The 27,469-nt window shown below is 43.7% G+C and overlaps 1 protein-coding gene across 1 annotated transcript in view; it reads right to left on the reverse strand.

Moving 5' to 3' along the window:
- Positions 1-1,013: 1,013 nt before the first annotated feature.
- Positions 1,014-27,469, reverse strand: part of gmps (guanine monophosphate synthase) — a 57,209-nt gene continuing 30,753 nt past the window's right edge. The window contains exons 4-17 of the mRNA XM_029773795.1: positions 21,312-21,409; positions 20,170-20,273; positions 19,798-19,991; positions 19,337-19,502; positions 18,745-18,896; positions 17,838-18,011; positions 15,268-15,373; positions 13,858-13,973; positions 13,514-13,639; positions 4,374-4,489; positions 4,138-4,268; positions 3,093-3,265; positions 2,854-2,984; positions 1,014-1,888 (exon numbers count right to left, since the gene is read on the reverse strand). Of these exons, the coding sequence (XP_029629655.1) occupies positions 2,883-2,984; positions 3,093-3,265; positions 4,138-4,268; positions 4,374-4,489; positions 13,514-13,639; positions 13,858-13,973; positions 15,268-15,373; positions 17,838-18,011; positions 18,745-18,896; positions 19,337-19,502; positions 19,798-19,991; positions 20,170-20,273; positions 21,312-21,409 (1,758 nt within the window). The 3' untranslated portion in view covers positions 1,014-1,888; positions 2,854-2,882. The remainder of the gene's footprint in view (positions 1,889-2,853; positions 2,985-3,092; positions 3,266-4,137; positions 4,269-4,373; positions 4,490-13,513; positions 13,640-13,857; positions 13,974-15,267; positions 15,374-17,837; positions 18,012-18,744; positions 18,897-19,336; positions 19,503-19,797; positions 19,992-20,169; positions 20,274-21,311; positions 21,410-27,469) is intronic.

Genomic DNA, 27,469 nt, shown 5'->3' on the forward strand with positions numbered 1-27,469 from the left:
TGTGGATATACTTAGCATACATATCCCGAAAGAAAGACATTCTCACTACAACACATTTTCATAGAAAGTTAGCAACAAATAGATAAGATCTTACTACCATAGAAAGGAAAATATTTGTCTATTTGTGGAAAAATTACCCTGCTTAACTAGTCATATCCCAGTTTACCTATTTGCTGATGGTCTTGCCTACACCTAGTGACACGTTTTGAAATTATACAGTGAATTCGGAAAGTACTCAGACCCAACTCTGGAGCACTGTCACAAGTGACCATCAGGTTCTTGGTCACCTCCCTGACCAAGGGCCTTCTCCCCCGATTGCTCAGTTTGGCCAGGCAGCCAGCTCTAGGAAGAGTCTTGGTGGTTCCAAACTTATTCCATTTAAGAATGACGGAGGCTAGTGTTCTTGGGGACCTTCAAGTGAAGGGGTCTGAATACCTTCTGAATGCACTGTACACTGTGTGTATGTACAGCACCAGTCAAAAGTTGACACACCTACTCATTCAAGGGTTTTTCTTTATTTTTATTTTTTTACTATTTTCTGCAATGGAGAATAACAGTGAAGACATCAAAACTATGAAATAACACAATCATGTATTAACCAACAAAAAGTGTTAAATCAAAAAATATATTTTATATTTGAGATTCTTCTAAGTAGCCACCCTTTGTCTTGATCACAACTTTGCACACATCTACTTCCCTAACTACCTCATAAATCTACGGATGTAGACAGAAGAGCCAGTAGAAATTGAGCTCTCATGACCTTTCCGACCCAGAGGCACGTGCAAAGGTTCCACAGTCCCTCGTGACGGGAAGTTCAATGCCAGACATCAATTAGTCACGCTCCGGTCTCAAACCTAATAAGAGATACGCCAGTTCTCGAGGACCTATATATAGTATTCTGCTACAAACAGAATACTAGAAAAGTATTGCGAAATACAAAAACATTAAAACATCTGTTGGTTGTGAAAATAAATCTAGACATCTTTCAATAGTTAGCCAAGAGTGTGAGAATACAGATTCAACATGGACTTATTTATTAAAGCTTGGTTTTTCATTATACAAATGTCATCGTGAAACTGCATGCGGTGGCTTGTTGTGAGGCACGTTACTAAGGAAAAATGAGCATTGATCATTTTAAACAAAACGATCTTGACACAGAATTGCATAACTTAATCATTTCAATATTGCAGTAAAATCCAACTATAAAATTAAACCCATAAATTTTAAAGCCGTTTTTGTTTTCCAAGTAAACATGTGTATCATAAAATACACAAGTAAAAGGCAACACAAAAGGAGAGACATTAAGAACAAGTTGCAATTAAGACAGTTAAGGAACAGATTCATTTTGCATTGGCTATTTTGCTGTTATAACTAAATAATATCTAAGGTGAGGGGTATAAAGTCAAACACAGAGGCATGTAAATCAGTATTATCGCACAGTAAAACATGACCTACAGGCTGGACGTGGGGCAGACAGGGGTCCTTAAGACGGCTTGTTTCAGGCCCAGTAAAACGCCGAGTCCTGGACTAGCTGAGGACTCTCTCATTAAATGAATGTTGAAAGCATTCGTAGAACCAGGTTACTGGGAGTGCCTATTTGGGGACTCCTCTGGTAGTTCAAGCGTTCAAGACGGCCACTGCCGGTCTTCAATTTGACCTTTGACACTATAAAAAAAAGGGGGACACTTCGTGATTGGGTTTTAAAATCCGTCAACTGGAAGTACATTCCCTTCGCGTCAGGAAAGCACCATGGCTTTATGGGTAAAAAGAGAAATGTGCAAACGTTGCTCCTACACACCTGTAGGAGGTGATAACAACAAAGATGACATTCACACATCAATTAGACTAAACTAACATCTGAATCCATTGTCAGTCCTCTTGTTTCTCTGAAAAACATGAAGAAAAAAAGAATGAAACAAAAACAAAGGAGGAGCAAAGAAACAGGCAAAACAAAAGGACACCCCGTCATTTTGGGGGCTTCCCACACAGTTACACATCTGTGATAATAAACTAATATTTTCTGTTGACCGCGGTCGGTAGCTTAACCATCACCATTTTGATTTAAGTGGATCGTTAACAAGAGATAATAACCCAGATCTAATTTCACCACAGCTCATCTACATTTGGCAAAATGAAAAGTAAAAAAAAATAAAAATACTAATTGGTCAGAGTTTCTCTGCTGAATGACTTTGGGCAGGCAACCCCTGTCTCTTTGTACAGTATACAGTTGAAACGTAAATGATGAGTAAAAATTATCATCAAAAAGAACTGTCAGAAGTGTAACAAAAAAAAAGCAAAAAAAAACAAAAACAAAAAAAAACGATGGATGACTTTTTAAACCACTGGCTAGTTGCTGCTCTTCCGTTATGTCATACAAGTATGTCGTTTTGCTTTCTTCAGTTGTTGGTCTCGCTGTAATCTGAGGCATACCGTGTACACAATCCACTTCCTGAACTCCTTAACTCTTGACCTCAACTAACTGTTTCCAAACAGGAAGCGGCACTTACACCAAAGGGGAAAAAAAAGTATTGTCACGCACGAAGAAATGGATCCAAAAAGAAGGATGAATAGTCATATCTATTCAATCACCCCTCCCAAAAAAATGAAGGGGGAGGGGGGGGCAGAGCGGCAGCTTCAAGTGTGCGCTGGTCACAGTACTGCCTGCTTTCCATGGGAATGTTCTACGGGGGCGGGTGATCGGAAAGGAGGGGTGAAGTTGGGGGGGGGGTGTTAGGAGAGGGAAAGAAAGGAGGAGAGGAGGGGTGAGATTGGGAGGGGAGGGCAGGCCAGGGGAGTGTGGAGGTGTTAGGAGAGGAGCTCACCACACCTCTCTCTCTCTCTCTCTCTCTCTCTCTCTCTCTCTCTCTCTCTCTCCATGAGCTCTACTCCCACTCTGTGGTGCCGGGAGGTTTGGAGGTCAGGTCAAACATCACCCGGGAGATGCCAGGGATCTTCTTGATCTCATTCACCATCTTCAGCACCACCTGGGGAGACATGATAGATAATACAAGAAGAAGAGAAAAGGGTTAAAACTGAGAGCAACAGAACAATGTCTGTCTGTCTAATCCCCATCTGGGGGCGAGCCGTAGTACCTCTTCCGGGATGTGGTTTCCGGGCGTGGCAGGTATCCCGGTCATGAAGTCGCTGGTGATGAAAGTTCTGACGACCACAGAGCGCCGACAGGACGGCTGCCTCTGTGAGGAATCGCGGTCAAAGTGCAGCGGGGTCAGGATGACCGGCATCTGACTGATCTTCCCAGAGTAACCTGGGAGACGGAGGGCACTGAGTTACCACAGCAGACAGGGTTACCAACGAACAGGGGTTTGAAATCATTTCACTGTTCGAATAGTATCATGAATGTGTGTTGGATATCTGATATACATGTCTTTTATTTAAACCTTAGCACTGCTGTGCGAGAGAGAGACTCTGGCCATCTATTGTTGCAACTGTGGAGGTGGTGGAGTGATGGGATCAAGCAGACGGAGGGAGAGAGACGCCAACGCAACACTCGCTAACTTGTAGCAGCCACAATGTTATTTATCACCCCATATAACAGTGTCTGTCTTGACTGGAGTAGACTAGAGAAGATAGGTAGTCTAATTGACGCCACATACTGTGCTTTCTCCCCAAGCCCATTCAGTAAAACCACAGCCTACCTGTTGGTTACTCATTGTAGCTTACTCCTCATTAACTTTAAAATGGTGTCATTTTTTCCCCCTCCCCATCTTGCATTGCATTAGTGAACTCTCTCTCTACTTGCTACACAGTGAGCCTCTTTTGATTGGCCAACATAATCGACAAACGTTGAAGGCCACCTGTCGACTACCACGGCACGGCACATAAAAACAACACTGAAAAGTTTGTTGATTTATTACATTATTAAATGTCATGGTATAGCAGTACATGTAACAATGTCACATGGATATTTTACATTTAGAAAAAGCCTTTGTGTTAAAAAAAGGCCTATAATTTTTTTTAATCATCTCACAAAAATCATTTGAATATTAACGTCCGCTTGGATATTGGAATAACCGTATACATTCTATTTCTATACTATATTCCCCGCTCTACACTGAATCCAAGGAATTTCTACCCGGCATTCTGACCCCTCCCCCTCCCAAGCAGGAAACCACTTACCAGTCTCTCTGAGGATGGAGTGGGCCACGAAGTCTGCCTGTCTGAGTGTGCTGAGAACGCCCGTGGTCAGGAAGGTAGGGGTGATGTCTGTGGGGGGCTCCTTCACATGGGACCCAAATACATACACAACTCTGGAGGGAGGGAGGGAGGGAGGCAGGAGAGAGGAAAGACGGTCCATATGGCATCCTGCTAGCAGTAACTGGTTCTACTTCATCTACTAACATGTACTGTGTTACCTGTTGATGGTGTGGCACATGCGAGGGATGAGTCTGGCCAGGAACATGAGGGATTCCCAGTGGGGAGCCTCTTTACTGGTGACCCCACACACATAGCTATAGGACCGACAGTCACCCTACACACACACACAGAGAGAACAGGTTAGCAGCCTCTTTACTGGTGACCCTACACATGGCTATAGTACCGACAGTCACACTACACATATCGCTATAGTACCAACAGTCACCCCCCACAAACGTTGCTATAGCACCGCCAGTCACACTACACACACGGCTATAGCACCGACAGTCACCCTACACACGGCTATAGTACCGACAGTCACCCTACACACGGCTATAGTACCGACAGTCACCCTACACACACACACACACACGGTTATAGTACCGACAGTCACCCTACACACACACACGGCTATAGTACCGACAGTCACCCTACACACACACACACACACACACACACGGCTATAGTACCGACAGTCACCCTACACACACACAGCTATAGTACCGACAGTCACCCTACACACACACACACACGGCTATAGTACCGACAGTCACCCTACACACGGCTATAGGACCGCCAGTCACACTACACACACGGCTAAAGTACCGACAGTCACCCCCCACACACACGGCTAAAGTACCGACAGTCACCCCCCACACACACACACACACACGACTATAGTACCCACAGTCACCCCCCCACACACACACACGACTATAGTACCGACAGTCACCCTACACTAGAGGTCGACCGATTATGATTTTTCAACGCCGATACCGATTATTGGAGGACCAAAAAAAACTGATAAATTAATTAAAAATTGGCCGATTCATCTATTTATTTGTAATAATGACAATTACAACAATACTGAATGAACACTTATTTTAACTTAATATAATACATCAATAAAATCAATTTAGCCTCAAATAAATAATGAAACATGTTCAATTTGGTTTAAATAATGCAAAAACAAAGTGTTGGGAGAAGAAAGTAAAAGTGCAATATGTGCCATGTAAAAAAGCTAACGTTTAAGTTCCTTGCTCAGTACATGAGAACATATGAAAGCTGGTGGTTCCTTTTAACATGAGTCTTCAATATTCCCAGGTAAGAAGTTTTAGGTTGTAGTTATTCTAGGAATTATAGGACTATTTCTCTCTATACCATTGTATTTCATATAGCTTTGACCTGAGAGAGACGGTTTATTTCTCTATTTTGTTAGGTCAGGGTGTGGGGTGGGCATTCTATGTTTTGTATTTCTTTGTGTTGGGCTGAGTATGGTTCCTAATCAGAGGCAGCAGTCTATCGTTGTCTCTGATTAGGGATCATACTTAGGCAGGCTTTTCCCACCTGTGTTTGTGGGATGTTGTTTTCTGTTTAGTTATGTACCTGACAGAACTGTGCGCTTTCGTTTTCCCTTTGTTATTTTTTCTTTAGTGGTCTGAGTTAAAATAAATATTCATCATGAGCAATCAACACGCTGCGCTTTGGTCCCCTCTCTACGACAGCCGTTACATATAGGCACTTAGTATTGCCAGTGTTACAGTATAGCTTCCGTCCCTCTCCTCGCTCCTACCTGGGCTCGAACCAGGAACACATCGACAACAGCCACCCTCGAAGCAGCGTTACCCATGCAGAGCAAGGGGAACAACAACTCCAAGTCTCAGAGCGAGTGATGTTTGAAATGCTATTAGCGCGCACCCCGCTAACTAGTTAGCCATTTCACATGGGTTACACCAGCCTCATCTTGGGAGTTGATAGGTTTGAAGTCATAAACAGCGCAACGCTTGAAGAATTGCGAAGAGCTGCTGGCAAAACGCACGAAGGTGCTGTTTGAATGAATGCTTACGAGCCTGCTGCTGCCTACCACCACTCAGTCAGACTGCTCTATCAAATATCAAATCATAGACTTAATTATAACATAATAACACAGAGAAATACGAGCCTTTGGCCATTAATATGGTCAAATCCGGAAACTATCATTTCGAAAACAAAACATTTATTATTTCAGTGAAATACGGAACCGTTCCGTATTTTATCTAATGGGTGGCATCCCTAAGTCTAAATATTGCTGTTACATTGTACAACCTTCAATGTTATGTCATAATTATGTACAATTAATTACGGCCTTTGTTAGGAATAAATGGACTTCACACAGTCCGCAATGAGCCAGGCGGCCCAAACTGCTGCATATACCCTGACTGCTTGCACAGAACGCAAGAGAAGTGACACAAATTCATGTTAGCAGGCAATATTAACTAAATATGCAGGTTTAAAAATATATACTTGTGTATTGATTTTAAAGAAAGGCATTGATGTTTATGGTTAGGTACATTGGTGCAACGACAGTGCTTTTTTCACGAATGCGCTTGTTAAATAATCACCCGTTTGGAGAAGTAGGCTGTGATTCGATGAGAAATTAACTGGCACCGCATCGATTATATGCAACGCAGGACACGTTAGATAAACTAGTAATATCGTCAACCATGTGTGGTTAACTAGTGATTATGTTAAGATTGAGAGTTTTTTTATAAGATAAATGTAATGCTAGCTAGCAACTTACCATGGCTTCTTGCTGCCCTCGCGTAACAGGTAGTCAGCCTGCCACGCAGGCTCCTCGTGGAGTGCAATGTAAGGCAGGTGGTTAGAGCGTTGGACTAGTAACCGGAAGGTTGTAAAAACGAATCCCCGAATCCCCCCTGAACAAGTCAGTTAACCCCCGTTCCTAGGCCGTCATTGAAAATAAGAATGTGTTCTAAATCTGACTTGCCTAGTTAAATAAATGTGTAAAAAAATAAAAATCTGTGGCCAAAAATACCGATTACCGATTGTTATGAAAACTTGAAATCGGCCTAAATTAAATCGGCCATTCCGATTAATCGGTCGACCTCTGCCCTACACACATGGCTATAGGACCGACAGTCCCCCCCCACACACACACACAGCTATAGGACTATAGGACCGACAGTCACCCCCCACAGACACGGCTATAGTAGCGACAGTCACCCTACACACAGCTAAAGTAGCGACAGTCACCCTACACACAGCGAAAGTACCGACAGTCACCCCACACACAGCTATAGTACCAACATTCACCCCACACACAGCTATAGTACCGACAGTCACCCCACACACACAGCTATAGTACCGACAGTCACCCCCCACACAGCTATAGTACCGACAGTCACCCCCCACACAGCTATAGTACCGACAGTCACCCCCCCCACAGAGAGAACACACACTAGAGCTCCAGCTAGGACCAGTCCTGTATGCTACAGAGGTTCTCTATTGACCAACACTTCATTACTGGGATGATTCATCGGAAGTGATCTATTGGGGTCCATCCTTCACATTCAGACTTCATTAAAACAGACTCTGGGGGATTTGAGGCCTTTGTTATTTCCCTCTTCTCTCACCGTAACTCCAGAGAATAATACGCTCTTCTGTTATACTGCCGTGTCTCCTGCCCACTGTTACCAACACACACAGTCACACACACACACTCTCTTTCTGGGGTAAATTTAGTCCTCTGTGGCAGGAAGTGAAGGGGAGACACACCCACTACTGAATGGGCGGAGCCAGCTGTGTCATCATTCCATTACCCATGCACTTGTCAAACAAACAAAACATTGTGTAGCCACGACGACCCCGCGTGGATCCCACAACCTGAGGCTGAAGGGAAATGAAGGACACCGCTGAGAGGCCAAACAGACATCGCCCCTAACCACTGATCTAGGATCAGATTGACCTGCCCCAATCCTAACCCTTAGCAGGATACAAAAACACATATCTGACACGGTATCAGTGATTAGGGGAGAGTTTCACCTACTCAGCCCTGACAGTAGCAGTGTCCTCATGTTGTAGTGAGAGGGAGATGGCTGCTCAGTGAAGGAATAACAGGGAGTGTCGAAATAGTCTTGAAATGGCTGCTAAGTGGAATAACAGGGAGAGTCGAACTAGTCTTGACATGGCTGCTCAGTGAAGGAATAACAGTCCTGGCATCAGAACCCAAACCACAGGCTAACATTAGGCCTAGCTACACCACACTGTCAGAGAGGGACACAAAGAAGAATGAGACTGAGGTTTGTTCTGTTCTACAATGTAGGCACTATGGATTTCTCCTTTAATACAAACAGCTTGTCTGAATTCACGAAAGAAAAACAGATTCAAGAACAGAGACATATAGTCTACTGTGTCATAACGGGTGCTGTTGACCACAGAGCCGAGGTAATGTAACGAGGCAAACGGCAACATATAGCCCACATAACGGGTGCTGTTGACCACAGAGCCGAGGTAATGTAACGAGGCAAACGGCAACATATAGCCCACATAACGGGTGCTGTTGACCACAGAGCCGAGGTAATGTAACGAGGCAAACGGCAACATATAGCCCACATCACGGGTGCTGTTGACCACAGAGCCGAGGTAATGTAACGAGGCAAACGGCAACATATAGCCCACATCACGGGTGCTGTTGACCACAGAGCCGAGGTAATGTAACGAGGCAAACGGCAACATATAGCCCACATAACGGGTGCTGTTGACCACAGAGCCGAGGTAATGTAACGAGGCAAACGGCAACATATAGCCCACATCACGGGTGCTGTTGACCACAGAGCCGAGGTAATGTAACGAGGCAAACGGCAACATATAGCCCACATAACGGGTGCTGTTGACCACAGAGCCGAGGTAATGTAACGAGGCAAACGGCAACATATAGCCCACATCACGGGTGCTGTTGACCACAGAGCCGAGGTAATGTAACGAGGCAAACGGCAACATATAGCCCACATAACGGGTGCTGTTGACCACAGAGCCGAGGTAATGTAACGAGGCAAACGGCAACATATAGCCCACATAACGGGTGCTGTTGACCACAGAGTCGAGGTAATGTAACGAGGCAAACGGCAACATATAGCCCACATAACGGGTGCTGTTGACCACAGAGCCGAGGTAATGTAACGAGGCAAACGGCAACATATAGCCCACATAACGGGTGCTGTTGACCACAGAGCCGAGGTAATGTAACGAGGCAAACGGCAACATATAGCCCACATAACGGGTGCTGTTGACCACAGAGCCGAGGTAATGTAACGAGGCAAACGGCAACATATAGCCCACATAACGGGTGCTGTTGACCACAGAGTCGAGGTAATGTAACGAGGCAAACGGCAACATATAGCCCACATAACGGGTGCTGTTGACCACAGAGCCGAGGTAATGTAACGAGGCAAACGGCAACATATAGCCCACATCACGGGTGCTGTTGAACACAGAGCCGAGGTAATGTAACGAGGCAAACGGCAACATATAGCCCACATCACGGGTGCTGTTGAACACAGAGCCTAGGTGAAGTAAATGGGCAGACAGACACATTCAGCCAATTGGGTCAAAGAGGGTGCTGTTGACCACTGGTGCGACGACAAACTTCCGCAGCTCTATGTTCCCTACACTGGCGGTATTACAGCATAATGGATGACTGTCATTCATATTCCATTCACCCAGTTCAATGTAACATCGATACGTTTAGGCTACTACATGATACTCTAATTTTCCCTATACCCATCATGAGGTTGTTACTACCTACCCTATGAATGAAAGATTACAACGTACGTGCGCACAGGTAGAGAGAAAAATGTGAGCAATCAAGGTGACAGACTGACATTAAATCCCACCTTGCCTGCATCTAGCTGATCTAGGGTGTAATCATTAGTCCAACAGATGCAAACGAGAGCGTTTCTATTGGACAAATTCAAGTATGTTTATCCCCGTTTTGTTCTGTTTGCTTCCATTTAAAATGGTTTTCCCCCCAACAGAATCAGCAGAATGAAGACACCCCTGATCACACGCAGACACAGTTCACTTTCATAGCAGCCACATACAAACAGCATGATCATTTTGCTCATTGTAGAATTCCTTCCCACATCTACGTGCTCTTCTCCTCTCACCTTTTCCCTTTGCTTGTGGACTTCAGTGAACACCACATCAGCTGTCTGTGACCAGGAGAAAAAAAACCTTGCCAAGCCTTCATATCATAACCGCTAACTGCTACACACAGCCTACATTGTTGTCACCATATTAGCTAATTTCATAGCTAGTCAACATAGCTACTAGAACTAATGCGTTAGTAAACCCGCTCCAACATGCAGTACAGTGTACAGTCAGCAAGCAGTGTAGCAGTTACACTCGCGGGCCACGGTGGCAATAAATTAATAATACCAAAAGCTTACCTTGACTTGGAACAGTTCCAGTGTTAAACAGCCATAGCCAGCTAGCTAACATACCATCCCTCTCTGTTTGAGCCAGGGGTTTGAGTAGGCTAAACTAGCTAAGTGAAAAAGGAGGGGGAAAAAAATACAACGAAATATAGCTAGCTAGCTCTCGCTTCTTTCATTTTTTAAGAACTTAATTTGTTCAAAACTGTTCAACTATTTTCTCTCTCTTTGAGTCAACTAGTCACCACATCTTATGCACTGCAGTGCTAACTAGCAGTAGCTTATGCTTAAGTACTAGAACAATTATCTGATCCTGTGATTGGGTGGACAACTTGTCAGTTCATGCTAAAAGAGCTCTGATAGGTTGGAGGACGTCCTCCAGAAGTTGTCATAATTACTATGGAAGTCTATGTAAGGGGGCGAGAAGCACGAGCCTCCTAGGTTTTGTATTGAAGTCAATGTACCCAGAGAAGGACGGAATCTAGCTGTCCTCTGGCTACACCATTGTGCTACCCTACAGAGTGCTGTGGAGGCTACTGTAGACCTCCATTGCAAAACAGTGTGTTTTAAATCAATTATTTGGTGACATGTTATGTTCCCCAGCAAGAAAACCCAAAATGTTGCTCAAACAGAAGAGGGAACTAGCAAAGTCACTGACCATCCACCAAAACGAAACAGGTGGGTTTTTTAGAGGGTTCTGAAAGACACTCATGAGGGGTTCCCCTGAAAGTTGACTAGCAACAACAAATAGAACTTAAAAAGACACGCACCATGAGGCAAACAAAAGAAAAACCCAAACCAAACTTAAAGACAGGAAGCAAACCAAAAAGGTGGAGCAAAACAAAAATCAGATAAAGGCTTATTTGTCTAGAAATCAAAATGGGGAGAGCCAACTAAAGGTGTTAACCCTCTATCAAGACAACTGGTGCACAGGACCAGACACTCTTAAATAGCACCTGGGCCAGCACAGGTACAACACCTTCCCGCTAACGAGATGGAAACCAGCACAGGTACAACACCTTCCCGCTAACGAGATGGAAACCAGCACAGGTACAACACCTTCCCACTAACGAGATGGAAACCAGCACAGGTACAACACCTTCCCACTAACGAGATGGAAACCAGCACAGGTACAACACCTTCCCGCTAACGAGATGGAAACCAGCACAGGTACAACACCTTCCCACTAACGAGATGGAAACCAGCACAGGTACAACACCTTCCCACTAACGAGATGGAAACCAGCACAGGTACAACACCTTCCCACTAACGAGATGGAAACCAGCACAGGTACAACACCTTCCCGCTAACGAGATGGAAACCAGCACAGGTACAACACCTTCCAACTAACGAGATGGAAACCAGCACAGGTACAACACCTTCCCGCTAACGAGATGGAAACCAGCACAGGTACAACACCTTCCCGCTAACGAGATGGAAACCAGCACAGGTACAACACCTTCCCGCTAACGAGATGGAAACCAGCACAGGTACAACACCTTCCCGCTAACGAGATGGAAACCAGCACAGGTACAACACCTTCCCACTAACGAGATGGAAACCAGCACAGGTACAACACCTTCCCACTAACGAGATGGAAACCAGGTGTAACACATACTGACTAATGAGGTGACACCAATCAGTGCGCCCTACATGCTAACAAGCTTTATGTGCTAAAGTCCAACCTCAAAACGTAAATGGAAAAACCAAAGCTTGTAACCTAAATATATTTATACTGAACAAAAATATAAAAACGCAACAATTTCAAAAACGTTACTGAGTTAGTTGATAGAAGGAAATCAGTCAACTGAAATAAATGTAACCATTGTGAAATGGCTAGCTAGTTAGCGGTGCCTGCTAGCAGCGTTTCAATCGGTGATGTCACTCGCTCTGACCTTGAAGCAGTTTCCCTTGCTCTGCAAGCGCAGCGGCTTTTGTGGAGCGATAGGTAACAATGCTTCGTGGGAGGCAGTTGTTGATGTGTGCAGAGGGTCCCTGGTTCAAGCCCAGTTGGGGCGAGAAGACGGACAGAAGCAACAATTACATACACAACTGAAATTAAAGTAATGTGAATTATTTTTTTTATTTAACTAGGCAAGACAGTTAAGAACAAATTCTTATTTACAGTGACAGCCTACTCCGGCCAAACCCGGACGACGCTGGGACAATTGTGCGCCGCCCTTTGGGACTCCCAATCACGGCCGGATGTGATACAGCCTGGATTCTAACCAGGTACTGTAGTGACGTCTCTTGCACCGAGATGCAGTGGCTTAGACCACTGCGCCACTCACGACAGCTTTATAGTGATAAACTACAAAAGGAAGTCACTAGCCAACCATCACTGGGGATTTATGAAATAATAAAGTCATCATCATACTAATAACAAATATGTAATATACAGAACCAAAAATATTTTATTTAAGTCATGTGAATAAATGATGGTTAGTGGCAGTTGTTTTATTAGGTGTTCTTACAACATTCCACCCACAATGCCTTTAACCTTTTGTTTAAATGAAAATCCAAACCGAAACCAAATCCGAACCAACCTCAAATCACTCAGCACTAAGAATCAGATAAAGCCATCTATTCCTGCTCTACTATAGACGAGCAGTCAGACCATTAAGAAAGGCCTCAGTCAGGTGACCAGTAGATAACTGGAGATCAGTGGTCCTCTGTCACTCACTTGATGAGAGCATGGCTTTTGCAACGCCAGGATAGTGGGATCAATTTTCCGGGGCCACCCGTACATTTCTACAAGTCAGAGGTCTCATTCATACATTACATTACATTGAGACAGACAGACAGACAGAGACAGACAGACAGACAGACAGACAGACAGACAGACAGACAGACAGACAGACAGACAGACAGAGCAGCCTCGTGGCCGAGCAGTGCTGAGTGTGAGTATACTGTATAAAGTGTGTTACCTGGACTCCCACAGTCTTGATTGGCAGCAGGAAGGCATTGAGTGAATGAAGACTGGTGATCTGCAGGAGTTTTTCCTCCTCCTCGTCTGATATACACGACTTCACTCTCTGCAGCAACGTGTGGGGCTGGAGGGACAGAGTAAGTGATGATTATTATTAGCTAGTCTGACATACTAGACAGTTACTTATCAGCATGTTGGTGCATAAAGAAGGACAGTTGGGGTCAATTCCATCTACAGTCCATTCTAGAATTGTATGTCCAGTTGGTTCAAATTGAAATGGAATTGAGACAAACACTGTTATCAGCACAGTGTTCCTGTCATAGACAAGTGATGCTCTCTGACCTTTTTGACCATGGCGGAGAAGTCTGTGATGATCTTGAGGATGTTGTTGGTCTCAGCAAAGTCCTTACAGATGTAGGGCTCATCTGCACAGATCACTCTGATGGCCAGGCCAGGACCTACAGGAGAGGATGAGGTTAACATCACAGATCACTCTGATGACCAGGCCAGGACCTACAGGAGAGGGTTAACAATACAGATCACTCTGATGGCCAGGCCAGGACCTACAGGAGAGGGTTAACAATACAGATCACTCTGATGGCCAGGCCAGGACCTACAGGAGAGGGTTAACAATACAGATCACTCTGATGGCCAGGCCAGGACCTACAGGAGAGGGTTAACAATACAGATCACTCTGATGGCCAGGCCAGGACCTACAGGAGAGGGTTAACAATACAGATCACTCTGATGGCCAGGCCAGGACCTACAGGAGAGGGTTAACAATACAGATCACTCTGATGGCCAGGCCAGGACCTACAGGAGAGGGTTAACAATACAGATCACTCTGATGGCCAGGCCAGGACCTACAGGAGAGGGTTAACAATACAGATCACTCTGATGGCCAGGCCAGGACCTACAGGAGAGGGTTAACAATACAGATCACTCTGATGGCCAGGCCAGGACCTACAGGAGAGGATGAGGTTAACATCACAGATCACTCTGATGACCAGGCCAGGACCTACAGGAGAGGATGAGGTTAACATCACAGCCATACTTCTGCTATGCTCCATGTTGGTCCTAAATGTTCCATGACTATATAACATTCTATTCTGTGTCGGTTCTTAATGTTCCATGACTATATAACATTCTGTCCTGTGTTGGTTCTAAATGTTCCATGACTATATAACATTCTATTCTGTGTTGGTTCTTAATGTTCCATGACTATATAACATTCTGTCCTGTGTTGGTTCTAAATGTTCCATGACTATATAACATTCTGTCCTGTGTTGGTTCTAAATGTTCCATGACTATATAACATTCTATTCTGTGTTGGTTCTAAATGTTCCATGACTATATAACATTCTATTCTGTGTCGGTTCTTAATGTTCCATGACTATATAACATTCTATTCTGTGTTGGTTCTAAATGTTCCATGACTATATAACATTCTGTCCTGTGTTGGTTCTAAATGTTCCATGACTATATAACATTCTGTCCTGTGTGTACGGTGGGGTACCCTGTGTACGGTGGGGTACTCTGTGGGTACACTGTGTACGGCGGGGTACACTGTGTACGGTGGGGTACTCTGTGGGTACACTGTGTACGGCGGGGTACACTGTGGGTACACTGTGTACGGTGGGGTACACTGTACGGCGGGGTACACTGTGGGTACACTGTGTACGGTGGGGTACTCTGTGTACGGTGGGGTACACTGTGTACGGTGGGGTACACTGTGTACGGTGGGGTACTGACCAGGGAAAGGGTGTCGACAGACGATGTCCTCTGGCAGTCCCAGTTCTCTGCCCAGTGCCCGAACCTCATCCTTATGGAAGTCCTTCAGCGGCTCAATGACTTTTCCCTGGAGGGAGTGAGAGAGGAGACAGCTCAGACCTGAGGTGTGGACTCGAGTCACACATTTCATGACTTGAGACTAGACTTAAAATAAGAAATAAAATAAAGCCAGACTCGACTTTGACTTGAGACTCATGACTTAATTATCTGGCCAGGTTTTGGAACGTAATGTCACTCATTTTGAGTCACCGAGCATTCGTGGAATACTCTCCACGCAGCCAGAGACAGAATTGCACATGCAAAAAAAAAAAAAAAAAAAGATTGCCTAGTGAAACGCACAAGCAAACTGTCAATCAACACAGGTCAGGTCAGCTAGCACAGTCAGGTTTTAGGGGAAGTGTGAAACTGAATATTTTAATAGGCTATTTCTAACATTTGTATTTATACCTTTGCTTATTCGATCTGGTGACTAACATAAGCACAAAATTATTGTTTCAAAAACATCTAATCTGTGCTTAAGAACCAAAATGTTGCACATTTTGACCAATGACCAGTCATCAGCATTTGTCTCAAAAAGGCGGGTTATTTAATATATTTTCTCCAGTTTTACCTGGCAAAAACAAAATAGCATATATTATATAGTCATATATATATATATATATATATATGTTATATACCGTAATTTCCGGACTATTGAGCGCACCTGAATATAAGCCGCACCCACTGAATTTTTTTAAAATGATTATTTTGAACATAAATAAGCTGCAGGTGCCTACCGGTACATTGAAACAAATGAACTTTACACAGGCTTTAACGAAACACGGCTTGTAACAAAAATAAATAGACTTTAACGAAACACGGCTTGTAACAAAAATAAATAGACTTTAACGAAACACGGCTTGTAACAAAAAAATAATAATTAGCAGTAAGCTTTAGTTGTCTTTTTGCACTGAGTCAATTCCTCACGCTGCTGTTTCCAACATCTTATCATCGACTCATTAAGACCAAGCTCCCGTGCAGCAGCTCTATTTCCTTTTCCAACAGCCAGATCAATCGCCTTCAACTTGAAAGCTGCATCATATGCATTTCTCCATGTCTTTGCCATGATGAGGGTGACAAAATGACTACCGTAATCAGAATGATGGGAAGTTTGAGAGCGCTCGATTTAATCTAAACAGTAAACCAAAAAGTTGTTTGACCTTAACCCGTTCGGCAATTTCATTGGTCTAATGAAAGCTTCATGCCGCCAAAAAACTGAGCACGTCACAATGTGTTTTTTTGGAGAGAAAAAATTGAAAGCGTGAAAAATCCATATATTAGCCGCGTCATTGTTTAAGCCACGAGGTTCAAAGTCTGGGAAAAAAGTTGCGGCTTATAGTCCGGAAATTACGGTAGTCATATAATTTCCGCAACTTTTTCCCCACTCTTATTTATTTGTTACGATATATATATTTAATCCATATAAAGTAATGTTTAGCAATCTGCTACAAACACATCTTTGCCACAACAACAGGCTAGCAGGTGATCTCACTGATTATTTTCATGTTTCAGTTGGGCCTAGTTTGGGTGGGTTATAATTCTAGACCTCAGTGGTGCTTCTGTCTGTATGTCTCAAGATAGTGTGATGTCACACTACCTTCAATACTTATAGGCTGAAGATGTAACATTCTGGCCAATTCATTACCATATTTGTGAGGAAGAAAAAGCCTACAGACAGATCATGCATTTCATCTGATCCGCTGCGTACAGGCGTATGATCCTGCTTGCTCTGGACTTCAGAGAAGGGACAATGTGACATGATATTATCCCTAGTTGATATTGACTGCTACGATGAAAGACTTTCAGATCAAAGCGGGGTTTATTTCTGGATCTTGCGTTTTGAAAAACGCATCACTGTTTATGGCTATAATAATGACAGGCTGCATTCGCGGAGCTCGCAAGCTCTGAACCACTCCTTTTTAGGGGTTGTGGGACTAAAGTCTGAAAACCACTGAGCAAGTGTACAGATTGCTGTACAGATATAGGATCGGGTGCAGCACGAAAGTCACATTTTTAGGGAGAGAGGATTGCCATAATAAATAAACACGCAGCTCCAAAAAAATAAAAACTTAGTAATCACGAATATGAACTATTTATTTACTTTGCAAGCTCACCAGCAATGAGGCATCAAGAACCAATTACTAGCATAGGTCTACTGGTCTTTTGGTATGTCAACATTGCTTGTGAAGCATTTGGAATTTGTTGTTAAAATGTATTATTACATAATCATGTGTTGTAGACAAAATAATGAAAATGGCTGTCTGGTAGCCTCAATAAATAGACAAAGATTTGTAGTCATTGCCTGTTAAGATGGGGATTTTTTTTACTTGAGACTTGACTTGCTTATAGAATGCAGGACTTGAACTTGACTCAACCAGTTCTATTTGGGACACGACTTGAGACTTCTCTGGCTCCAACAGAAGAGCCAGAGGTGGTCCAACAAGGTTGTGTTGGAAGTTTATTGCAGTGAGTGTGTGTGTGTGTGTGTGTACCTCGTCTCTGAGCTTGCGGATGAGCTCTGTGTCGTTGTGGTGTGTTTTGATGACCTCTGCCTTGCCGCTGGCGAGGTGAGAAGCACTCTCTATGAGGTCTGGCCTCAGGGTGCCCTGGGCTAGGAACACCTCTTCCGGCTTCAGGTTCATCTCCCCTATCACCTCATTGGCCACCTACAGACGCCAATCACACACAAAGGAAGTCCATTCAATAGTATTAGATTATTTTTTTTAAAAGAGGGACAAACAGACAGAGGCAGATAACAGACAGAACAGACAGAGACAGATAACAGACATAAGCAGATAACAGACAGATAAGACAGATAACAGACATAGGCAGATAACAGACAGAAGCAGATAACAGACAGATAACAGACAGAAGCAGATAACAGACAGATAACAGACAGAGGCAGATAACAGACAGAAGCAGATAACAGACAGATAACAGACAGAAGCAGATAACAGACAGATAACAGACAGAGGCAGATAACAGAGAGACAGATAAGACAGAAGCAGATAACAGACAGAGGCAGATAACAGACAGATAACAGACAGAAGCAGATAACAGACAGATAACAGACAGAGGCAGATAACAGACAGAAGCAGATAACAGACAGATAACAGACAGAAGCAGATAACAGACAGATAACAGACAGAGGCAGATAACAGACTAGGTTGAAGATAAATGTTAGGACAAGTTATGATTCCATGTGGAAGTTATTTGAAAATAAACAGATTCATGGGACCAGCACCGTTGCTATAACTACCAGCACCGTTGCTATAACTACCAGCACCGTTGCTATAACTACCAGCACCGTTGCTATAACTACCATAGCTGGTCCGTTGTCGTGGCATATTAGAATCCTCTAGCCGTTGTCATCTTCAGCTGAAGACAGACAGGCAGTACCTTGACGAAGGTGTCTCCGATGATCTTCCTCTTCTCCTCTGGGTTGGTGGTCATGTTGAGGGTCTTGCTGATGCGTTTCCGTGGCGTCCGGTCTTCGTCGGAGATGGGCAGGGTCGTCGTGCCGTTATAGAAAGTGTGTGCTGCGTTCACCACTGGAGGAGAAGAGATTACACAGACCCACAAAGAACTTGAAAACAAATCAAACATTTATAAACTCTCATATCTCCCATGTGTGCCATCACAGCAGTAAGATGTGTGGCCCGTTGCCATGAGAAAATGGAAACCAGTGGAACACAAACAACATTAAAATAAACAGATAAGATAAGTTGTATTTCTATCTTTTATACTTCAACTACTTGCACGTTGTCACAACACATAGCCATAAATAAATAAATATATATATGAGAGAGAGAGAGACAGGCACATGTATGGTCTGGTTGAAGACTGACAGCTACATTCCACAATGCTACATTTGAGTCCATTCTGGACATGTGTGGGACAGCAGCTTGGCTTGACCTCTCACCTTTGAGGTTGACGCCTAACTTGACCCCTCACCTTTGAGGTTAATGCCCAGTTTGGATTGACCTCTCACCTTTGAGGTTGATGCCCAGTTTGGTGAGGGCCTCCTCAACGCTCTGGCTCTCTCTTTTCCTCATGAAGCCGTTGTCGATGTGCACCGCGATGACCTGCTCCTGGTTCAGAGCTTTGTTCAGCAGGGCCGTACACACCGTGGAGTCCACCCCGCCACTCAGCAGAACCTGGGGACAACATTTGGACCAGACATGTCAATCAACAGAACTAGAATGACTTCAACACACAGAATCTCTGTTTCTCTCCCCCTCCCATTTTCTTCTCTCTGGAGGGACAACCCACTTTCTGGGAGCAGAGAGTCGATCACATCGTTTCAGCAGAGAACACAGTTCAATATCGCTGTCTACTTTCGTGTTTAATAGCTCAGATTAACGTACTACACCCTCCCAGGGTCTATGTTCTATACTATGGGGCATATACTGTGCCCACATACTGCATCTAACCATAGTGTAGATTCCTCACCAGTACTTTGGACTTGCCAACTTTCTCCTGGATCTCTGTGATGCAGGACTGCTGGCGATTCTGGACGGTGAAGTTGGAGGTGCAGCCGGCGATTTCAAACAGGAAGTTACGTAATATCTCTGTGCCCCGCTCTGTCAGGTCCACTTCCGGGTGAAACTGGGTCCCATACAGTTTCTTCTGCTCGTTGGCAATACCTGTCAGAGAACAAACGGGTGGGGGGGCAGTGGTGAGGTGTGGAATGGTCAAAGGGGAGGGAGGAAGAGCATTGAGGGCCAAAGGTCTTCATGATCATATTGTGGAATTGACTGAAATTAGGGAAGTATGGTGGTAGACTAGGATCCTAGGCCCAGGATGCTTTCCCAGAATGCTTACCTGCAATGATGCTCCCTGACTGGGCCACCACCTTGAAGCCATCGGCCACCTTGTCCACACTGTCCCCATGAGTCAACAGCACCAGCTCCTCTTTCTGCAGGCCCCTGACAACAATCAGGTGACAGACAGAGTCAAAGGTCAGAAAGGAAGTACACTCACACACAATCACAATGAAACAATTCCACCCATATCTGGAACCAGAGGGAAAAAGTGGCAGCAAGCATCAAATCAAATTGTATTAGTCACATGCACCGAATACAGCAGGTGTAGACAGAGTGAAATGCTTACTTAAAAGCTCTTAACTTTTCTTAACTGCATTGTTGGTTAAAAAAGTAAACTAAACTGTACAAAATAAACTGAAGTAAAAATTAAAATTAAAAATTAAAGAGCAACAATAAAACAACAGTAGAGGCTATATACAGGGTGTTACGGTACAGAGTCAATGTGGAGGCTATATACAGGGGGTACCGGTACAGAGTCAATGTGGAGGCTATATACAGGGGGTACCGGTACAGAGTCAATGTAGAGGCTATATACAGGGTGTTACGGTACAGAGTCAATGTGGAGGCTATATACAGGGTGTTACGGTACAGAGTCAATGTAGAGGCTATATACAGGGGGTACCGGTACAGAGTCAATGTGGAGGCTATATACAGGGGGTACCGGTACAGAGTCAATGTGGAGACTATATACAGGGTGTTACGGTACAGAGTCAATGTTGGTCGAACTAACATGTACATTTAGGTAGAAGTAAAGTGACTATGCATAGATAAGAGATTAGTGTGGGGGGGGGGTCAATGCTAAAGGTTCAGGTGGTCATTTGATTAGCTGTTCAGGAGTCTTATAGCTTGGGAGTAGAAGCTGTTCAGAAGCCTTTTGGAACTCAATGTGCTTTGTGTCCAACTGTGTGTAATGTCTGAGAGGGAGGACTGTGGTTTTCTTATTTTGGAGTGTTTGTGTGACAGCCACTGAAACGATGTGACTGTTGGAATTTTTTGGTCCAGTCGGCGTCAAACACATGGCTCTGGGACAAACCAACGGTTAAAAAAAAACATTTGTTCTTGAAATAGCCTCTGAGTGGTTCTGGTGAAACTCTTTTCTAGCTGTCTACTCTGAAGAATCTTTAGTTGTTCTTAACCCACCTGAAGAGAGAGCAGGTGTTGTCCAGTCCGATGTTGAACACTCCATCCTCTCTCACACTCTTCCTGTGTACTGTTCCTCCAAAAACTTTATTCATCATCTGGGGAGAGGACATCATTAGCCTCTTAAAATCAGTTTTTTTCCATTTTTTTATTATTGATTGAAAGATGTCATTTAAATTTATATGTATAAGAAAGTGATTCTTAGCGGGTTTTTTTTATTTTTAGTAATTGACTGTAGGTGGTGAAGTCATGAACCCTGAGTTTTATGCTAAGGGATTCTGGGCAGAGGTTTTATGTACAGTGCCTTCGGGAAAGTATTCAGACCCCAACCATTTTGTTACGTTACAGCCTTATTGGATTGAATAAAAAGGAAGTAATCAGCAATCTACACACAATACCCCATTATGACTAACAATTATAAAACGGAAATGCCTTATTTACATAAGTATTCAGATCCTTTGCTATGCGACTTGACATTTAGCACAGGTGCATCATGTTTCCATTGATCATCCTTGAGATTTTTTCTACAACTTGATTGGAGTCCACCTGTGGTAAATTCAATTGATTGGACATGATTTGGAAAGGCACACAACTGTCTATATAAGGTCCCACAGTTGACAGTGAATGTCAGAGCAAAAACCAAGCCATGAGGTCGAAGGAATTGTCCGTAGAGCTCGGAAAAAGGATTGTATAGAGGCACGGATGTGGGGAAGGGTACCAAAACATTTCTGCAGCATTGAAGATCCCAAAGAACACAGTGGCCTCCATCATTCCATGAAATGGAATAAGTTTGGAACCACCAACACTCTTCCTAGAGCTGGCCGCCCAGCCAAACTGAGCAATCGGGGAAGAAGGGCCGATGGTCACTCTGACAGAGATCTAAAGTTCCTCTGTGGAGATGGGAGAACCTTCCAGAAGGACAACCATCTCTTTAGCACTCCACCATTCGGGCCTTTATGGTAGACTGGCCAGACGGAAAGCCACTCCTCAGTAAAAGGAACATGACGTCCCGCTTGGAGTTTGCTAAAAGGCACCTAAAAACTCTCAGACGATGAGAAACAAGATTCTCTGGTCTGATGAAACCAAAATTAAACTCTTTGGCCTGAATGGCAAGCGTCACGTCTGGAAGAAACCTGGCACCATCCTCACGGTGAAGCATGGTGGTGGTGGCAGCAGCAGCGCTCCCTCAAGATTCTGAATCTGCCTCAAGATTCTGAGTCTGCCTCAAGATTCTGAGTCTGCCTCAAGATTCTGAGTCTGCCTCAAGATTCTGAGCCTGACTCAAGATTCTGAGCCTGCCTCAAGATTCTGAGTCTGCCTCAAGATTCTGAGCTTGACTCAAGATTCTGAGCCTGCCTCAAGATTCTGAGCAAGATTCTGAGCCTGCTTCAAGATTCTGAGCCTGACTCAAGATTCTGAGCAAGATTCTGAGCCTGCTTCAAGATTCTGAGCCTGCTTCAAGATTCTGAGCCTGACTCAAGATTCTGAGCCTGACTCTAGATTCTGAGCCTGACTCAAGATTCTGAGCCTGACTCAAGATTCTGAGCCTGCCTCAAGATTCTGAGCCTGCCTCAAGCCAAAGCCCCTTGATGGGAGAGCATAATACACAAGGAATTTCTCCAAGCTGCTAATGAAAACCTTGATGACCTTGTACCTAGCCGAGAGGGGGCAAATTATTGTGGCCCTGGTGGCACAAAATCATCAAAGGTTTGACTGCACAGAGATTCTTGGGAAAATGGTCACAACAGCATGTGAGTGTTTCAGGGTAGGGGGGTGTATCTGAGAACCATCAGCTAGAACTTGACATTGGTTAATCAAATCTTCCATTCTTGGTCAGTGTTGCATGGCCTTCTCAAACAGCTACAACTGTATATGTATTCACACATGAAGTCTTCTCATGAGTTGGGCTCAGGGATGGAACAAATGTTGAACATCTGAGCTTGTGGTTGTTTGTGGTGGGAGAGGAGTCGTGTGTGTAACGGTGTGTGTGTGTGTGTGTGTGTGTGTATATCCCACATCTGTTGCTATGGGGTAATGATGTTAGGGACAATACAGAATGAATCACAATCATTGTTTGCTAAAATAATTGCTTGCCAAAACTGTAATTTTTGTAAATGGCAATCCTGGTTATAGCTAACAATCCTTCTCATGACCTGCCTACATTATTACAAATATTATTTGTTAATTGTACAAATTAAGATACACAATATTTTTCAATAACGATATAATTCAAATCAAGGTGAGGGTGATAGAAATGCATTTGACGGTTGATCTGCTTCTGTTCTGTGGGTTTCACTGTGTGCTCTTTTCCAAGGATGGATCCCGGTCTCTCAGGGGCCCTGGGATCCGGGCGGGACAGGGGTGGTCTGCCGGTCACTGGGATGACAAGCCAACTTAACGGGTGGAATAGTAGAGAACAATTGTTGGAGGTTTATTTAGTAGCAATGCAAATATCATGGTACAGCTATATGGACACTCAAACACTACAGTACCTTTTTAATGGTAAGTTTACAAACATATATTATGATAAACAGAGTTAAAATGTGTATCTCTTTATGGTAAATGGTGAAATAGGTATAGCCAGTTATAATTGTAATGGCCTAGCAGATAAGAAAAGACGATCAGTATTTACCTGGCTCAAAGAGAAGGAATATAATATCTATCGTTTACAGGCAACTCATTAAAAAATGTAATATGAAGTTTTGTGGAAAATGGACTGGGGGGAACAAAATATACTTCTCCCATGGACTAAGAAACTCAAAAGGGGTGATGATATCAATTCATAATTTTGATCTGAATGTGAAAATTGTCCAAACAGATCCACAAGGTAGATGGATGATTTTAAATATGTTATTGGACCATAAACGAGTTGAGGAGACTATACTGCTTGGTGTAACCCTGGATTGTAAACTGTCATGGTCATAACATATTGATAGCTAAAATGGGGAGAAATATGCCCATAATAAAGTGTTGCTCTGCCTTCTTAACACTATCAACAAAGCAGGTCCTACAGGCCCTAGTTTTAGCGCACCTGAATACTGTTCAGTCGTGTGATCAGGTGCCATAAAGAGGGACTTAGGAAAATTACAATTGGCTCAGAACAAGGCCCTTGTTACACAGGTACACAGGGAAATAACAATGATATGCATGCTAATCTCTCATGGCTCAAAGTGGGAGAGAGATTGACTTCATCACTACTTGTTTTTTGTAAGAAGTGTTGACAAGCTGAATGTACCAAGGTGTCTGTTTAAACTACTAGCACACAGCTCAGACACCCATGCATACCCCACAAGACGTGCCACCAGAGGTCTGTTTAAACTACTAGCACACAGCTCAGACACCCATGCATACCCCACAAGACATGCCACCAGAGTTCTGTTTAAATGACTAGCACACAGCTCAGACACCCATACCTACCCCACAAGACATGCCACCAGAGGTCTCTTCACAGTCCGCATGTCCAGAACAGACTATGGGAGGCGCAGGGTACTACATAGAGCCATGACTACATGGAACTCTATTCCACATCAGATAATTGATGCAAACAGTAGAATCAGATTTTCTTTAAAACAGGTAAAAAAATACCTTATGGAACAACAGGGACTGTGAAGAGACACAGACACACGCACACATTTTAATATTGTTGTATGGTGGTATTATACATTTTGTGTTGTAGATATGTAGTGGTGTAATAATGTTATATGATGTAGTGTTTTATTGTTGGTTTTATATGTAATGTAAGTGCCTTAATGTGTTTGGACCCCAGGAAGAGTAGCTGCTGCCTTGGCAACAGCTAATGAGGATCCATAATAAATCCAAATACACAACAAAAAAATATGGCTCATTAAATCAATATGATCCAAATAATGATTATCCACGCTGCTTTGAACATACAGTGAGGGAAAAAAGTATTTGATCCCCTGCTGATTTTGTACGATTGCCCACTGATAAAGAAATGATCAGTCTATAATTTTAATGGTAGGTTTATTTGAAGTGAGAGACAGAATAACAACAAAAAAATCCAGAAAAGCGCATGACAAAAATGTTATAAATTGATTTGCATTTTAATGAGGGAAATAAGTATTTCACCCCCTCTCAATCAGAAAGATTTCTGGCTCCCAGGCGTCTTTTATACAGGTAACGAGCTGAGATTAGGAGCACACTTAAAAGGAGTGCTCCTAATCTCAGTTTGTTACCTGTATAAAAGACACCTGTCCACAGAAGCAATCAATCAATCAGAATCCAAACTCTCCACCATGGCCAAGACCAAAGAGCTCTCCAAGGATGTCAGGGACAAGATTGTAGACCTACACAAGGCTGGAATGGGCTACAAGACCATCGCCAAGCAGCTTGGTGAGAAGGTGACAACAGTTGGTGCGATTATTCGCAAATGGAAGAAACACAAAAGAACTGTCAATCTCCCTCGGCCTGGGGCACCATGCAAGATCTCACCTCGTGGAGTTGCAATGATCATGAGAACGGCGAGGAATTAGCCCAGAACTACACGGGAGGATCTTGTCAATGATCTCAAGGCAGCTGGGACCATAGTCACCAAGAAAACAATTGGTAACACACTACGCCATGAAGGACTGAAATCCTGCAGCGCCCGCAAGGTCCCCCTGCTCAAGAAAGCACATATACATGCCCGTCTGAAGTTTGCCAATGAACATCTGAATGATTCAGAGGACAACTGGGTGAAAGTGTTGTGGTCAGAAGAGACCAAAATGGAGCACTTTGGCATCAACTCTACTCGCCGTGATTGGAGGAGGAGGAATGCTGCCTATGACCCCAAGAACACCATCCCCCCGTCAAACATGGAGGTGGAAACATTATGCTTTGGGGGTGTTTTTCTGCTAAGGGGACAGGACAACTTCACCGCATCAAAGGGACGATGGACTGGGCCATGTACCGTCAAATCTTGGGTGAGAACCTCCTTCCCACAGCCAGAGCATTGAAAATGGGTCATGGATGGGTATTCCAGCATGACAATGACCCAAAACAGACGGCCAAGGCAACAAAGGAGGGGCTCAAGAAGAAGCACATTAAGGTCCTGGAGTGGCCTAGCCAGTCTCCAGACCTTAATCCCATAGAAAATCTGTGGAGGGAGCTGAAGGTTCGAGTTGCCAAACGTCAGCCTCGAAACCTTAATGACTTGGAGAAGATCTGCAAAGAGGAGTAGGACAAAATCCCTCCTGAGATGTGTGCAAACCTGGTAGCCAACTGCAAGAAACATCTGACCTCTGTGATTGCCAACAAGGGTTTTGCCACCAAGTACTAAGTCATGTTTTGCAGAGGGGCTCAAATACTTATTTCCCTCAATAAAATGCAAATCATTTTATAACATTTTTGACATGTGTTTTTCTGGATTTTTGTTGTTGTTATTCTGTCTCTCACTGTTCAAATAAACCTACCATTAAAATAATAGACTGATCATTTCTTTGTCAGTGGGCAAACGTACAAAATCAGCAGGGGATCAAATACTTTTTTTCCCTCACTGTATATATATATATATATATAATAAATGATCAAATCTACAAGCAATACAAGACTATTATTATGGTGGGAGATTATAATACGGTCTTAAATACCTCTATGGACCGTAAAGGAAATCACACTACAAACTATCACCCTTATGCACTTAAGGAAAATCACAAATATCATGGATATATTGGAACTGGTGCATTTATGGAAGCTTATATATCCCGACCTAGTGAGATATACATGGAGGAGGCTTAAATACCCCTGACCTAGTGAGATATACATGGAGGAGACTTAAATACCCCTGACCTAGTGAGATATACATGGAGGAGGCTTAAATACCCCTGACCTAGTGAGATATACATGTCGGAGGCTTAAATACCCCTGACCTAGTGAGATATACATGGAGGAGGCTTAAATACCCTGACCTAGTGAGATAGACATGGAGGCTTAAATACCCCTGACCTAGTGAGATATACATGGAGGAGGCTTAATATCCTGACCTAGTGAGATATACATGTAGGAGGCTTAAATACCCCTGACCTAGTGAGATATACATGGAGGAGGTTTAATATCCTGACCTAGTGAGATATACATGGAGGTTTAATATCCTGACCTAGTGAGATATACATGGATGAGACTTAAATACCCCTGACCTAGTGAGATATACATGGAGGAGG

The sequence above is a fragment of the Salmo trutta genome, chromosome 13 (assembly GCF_901001165.1).
Source record: "Salmo trutta chromosome 13, fSalTru1.1, whole genome shotgun sequence".
NCBI lineage: Eukaryota > Metazoa > Chordata > Actinopteri > Salmoniformes > Salmonidae > Salmo > Salmo trutta.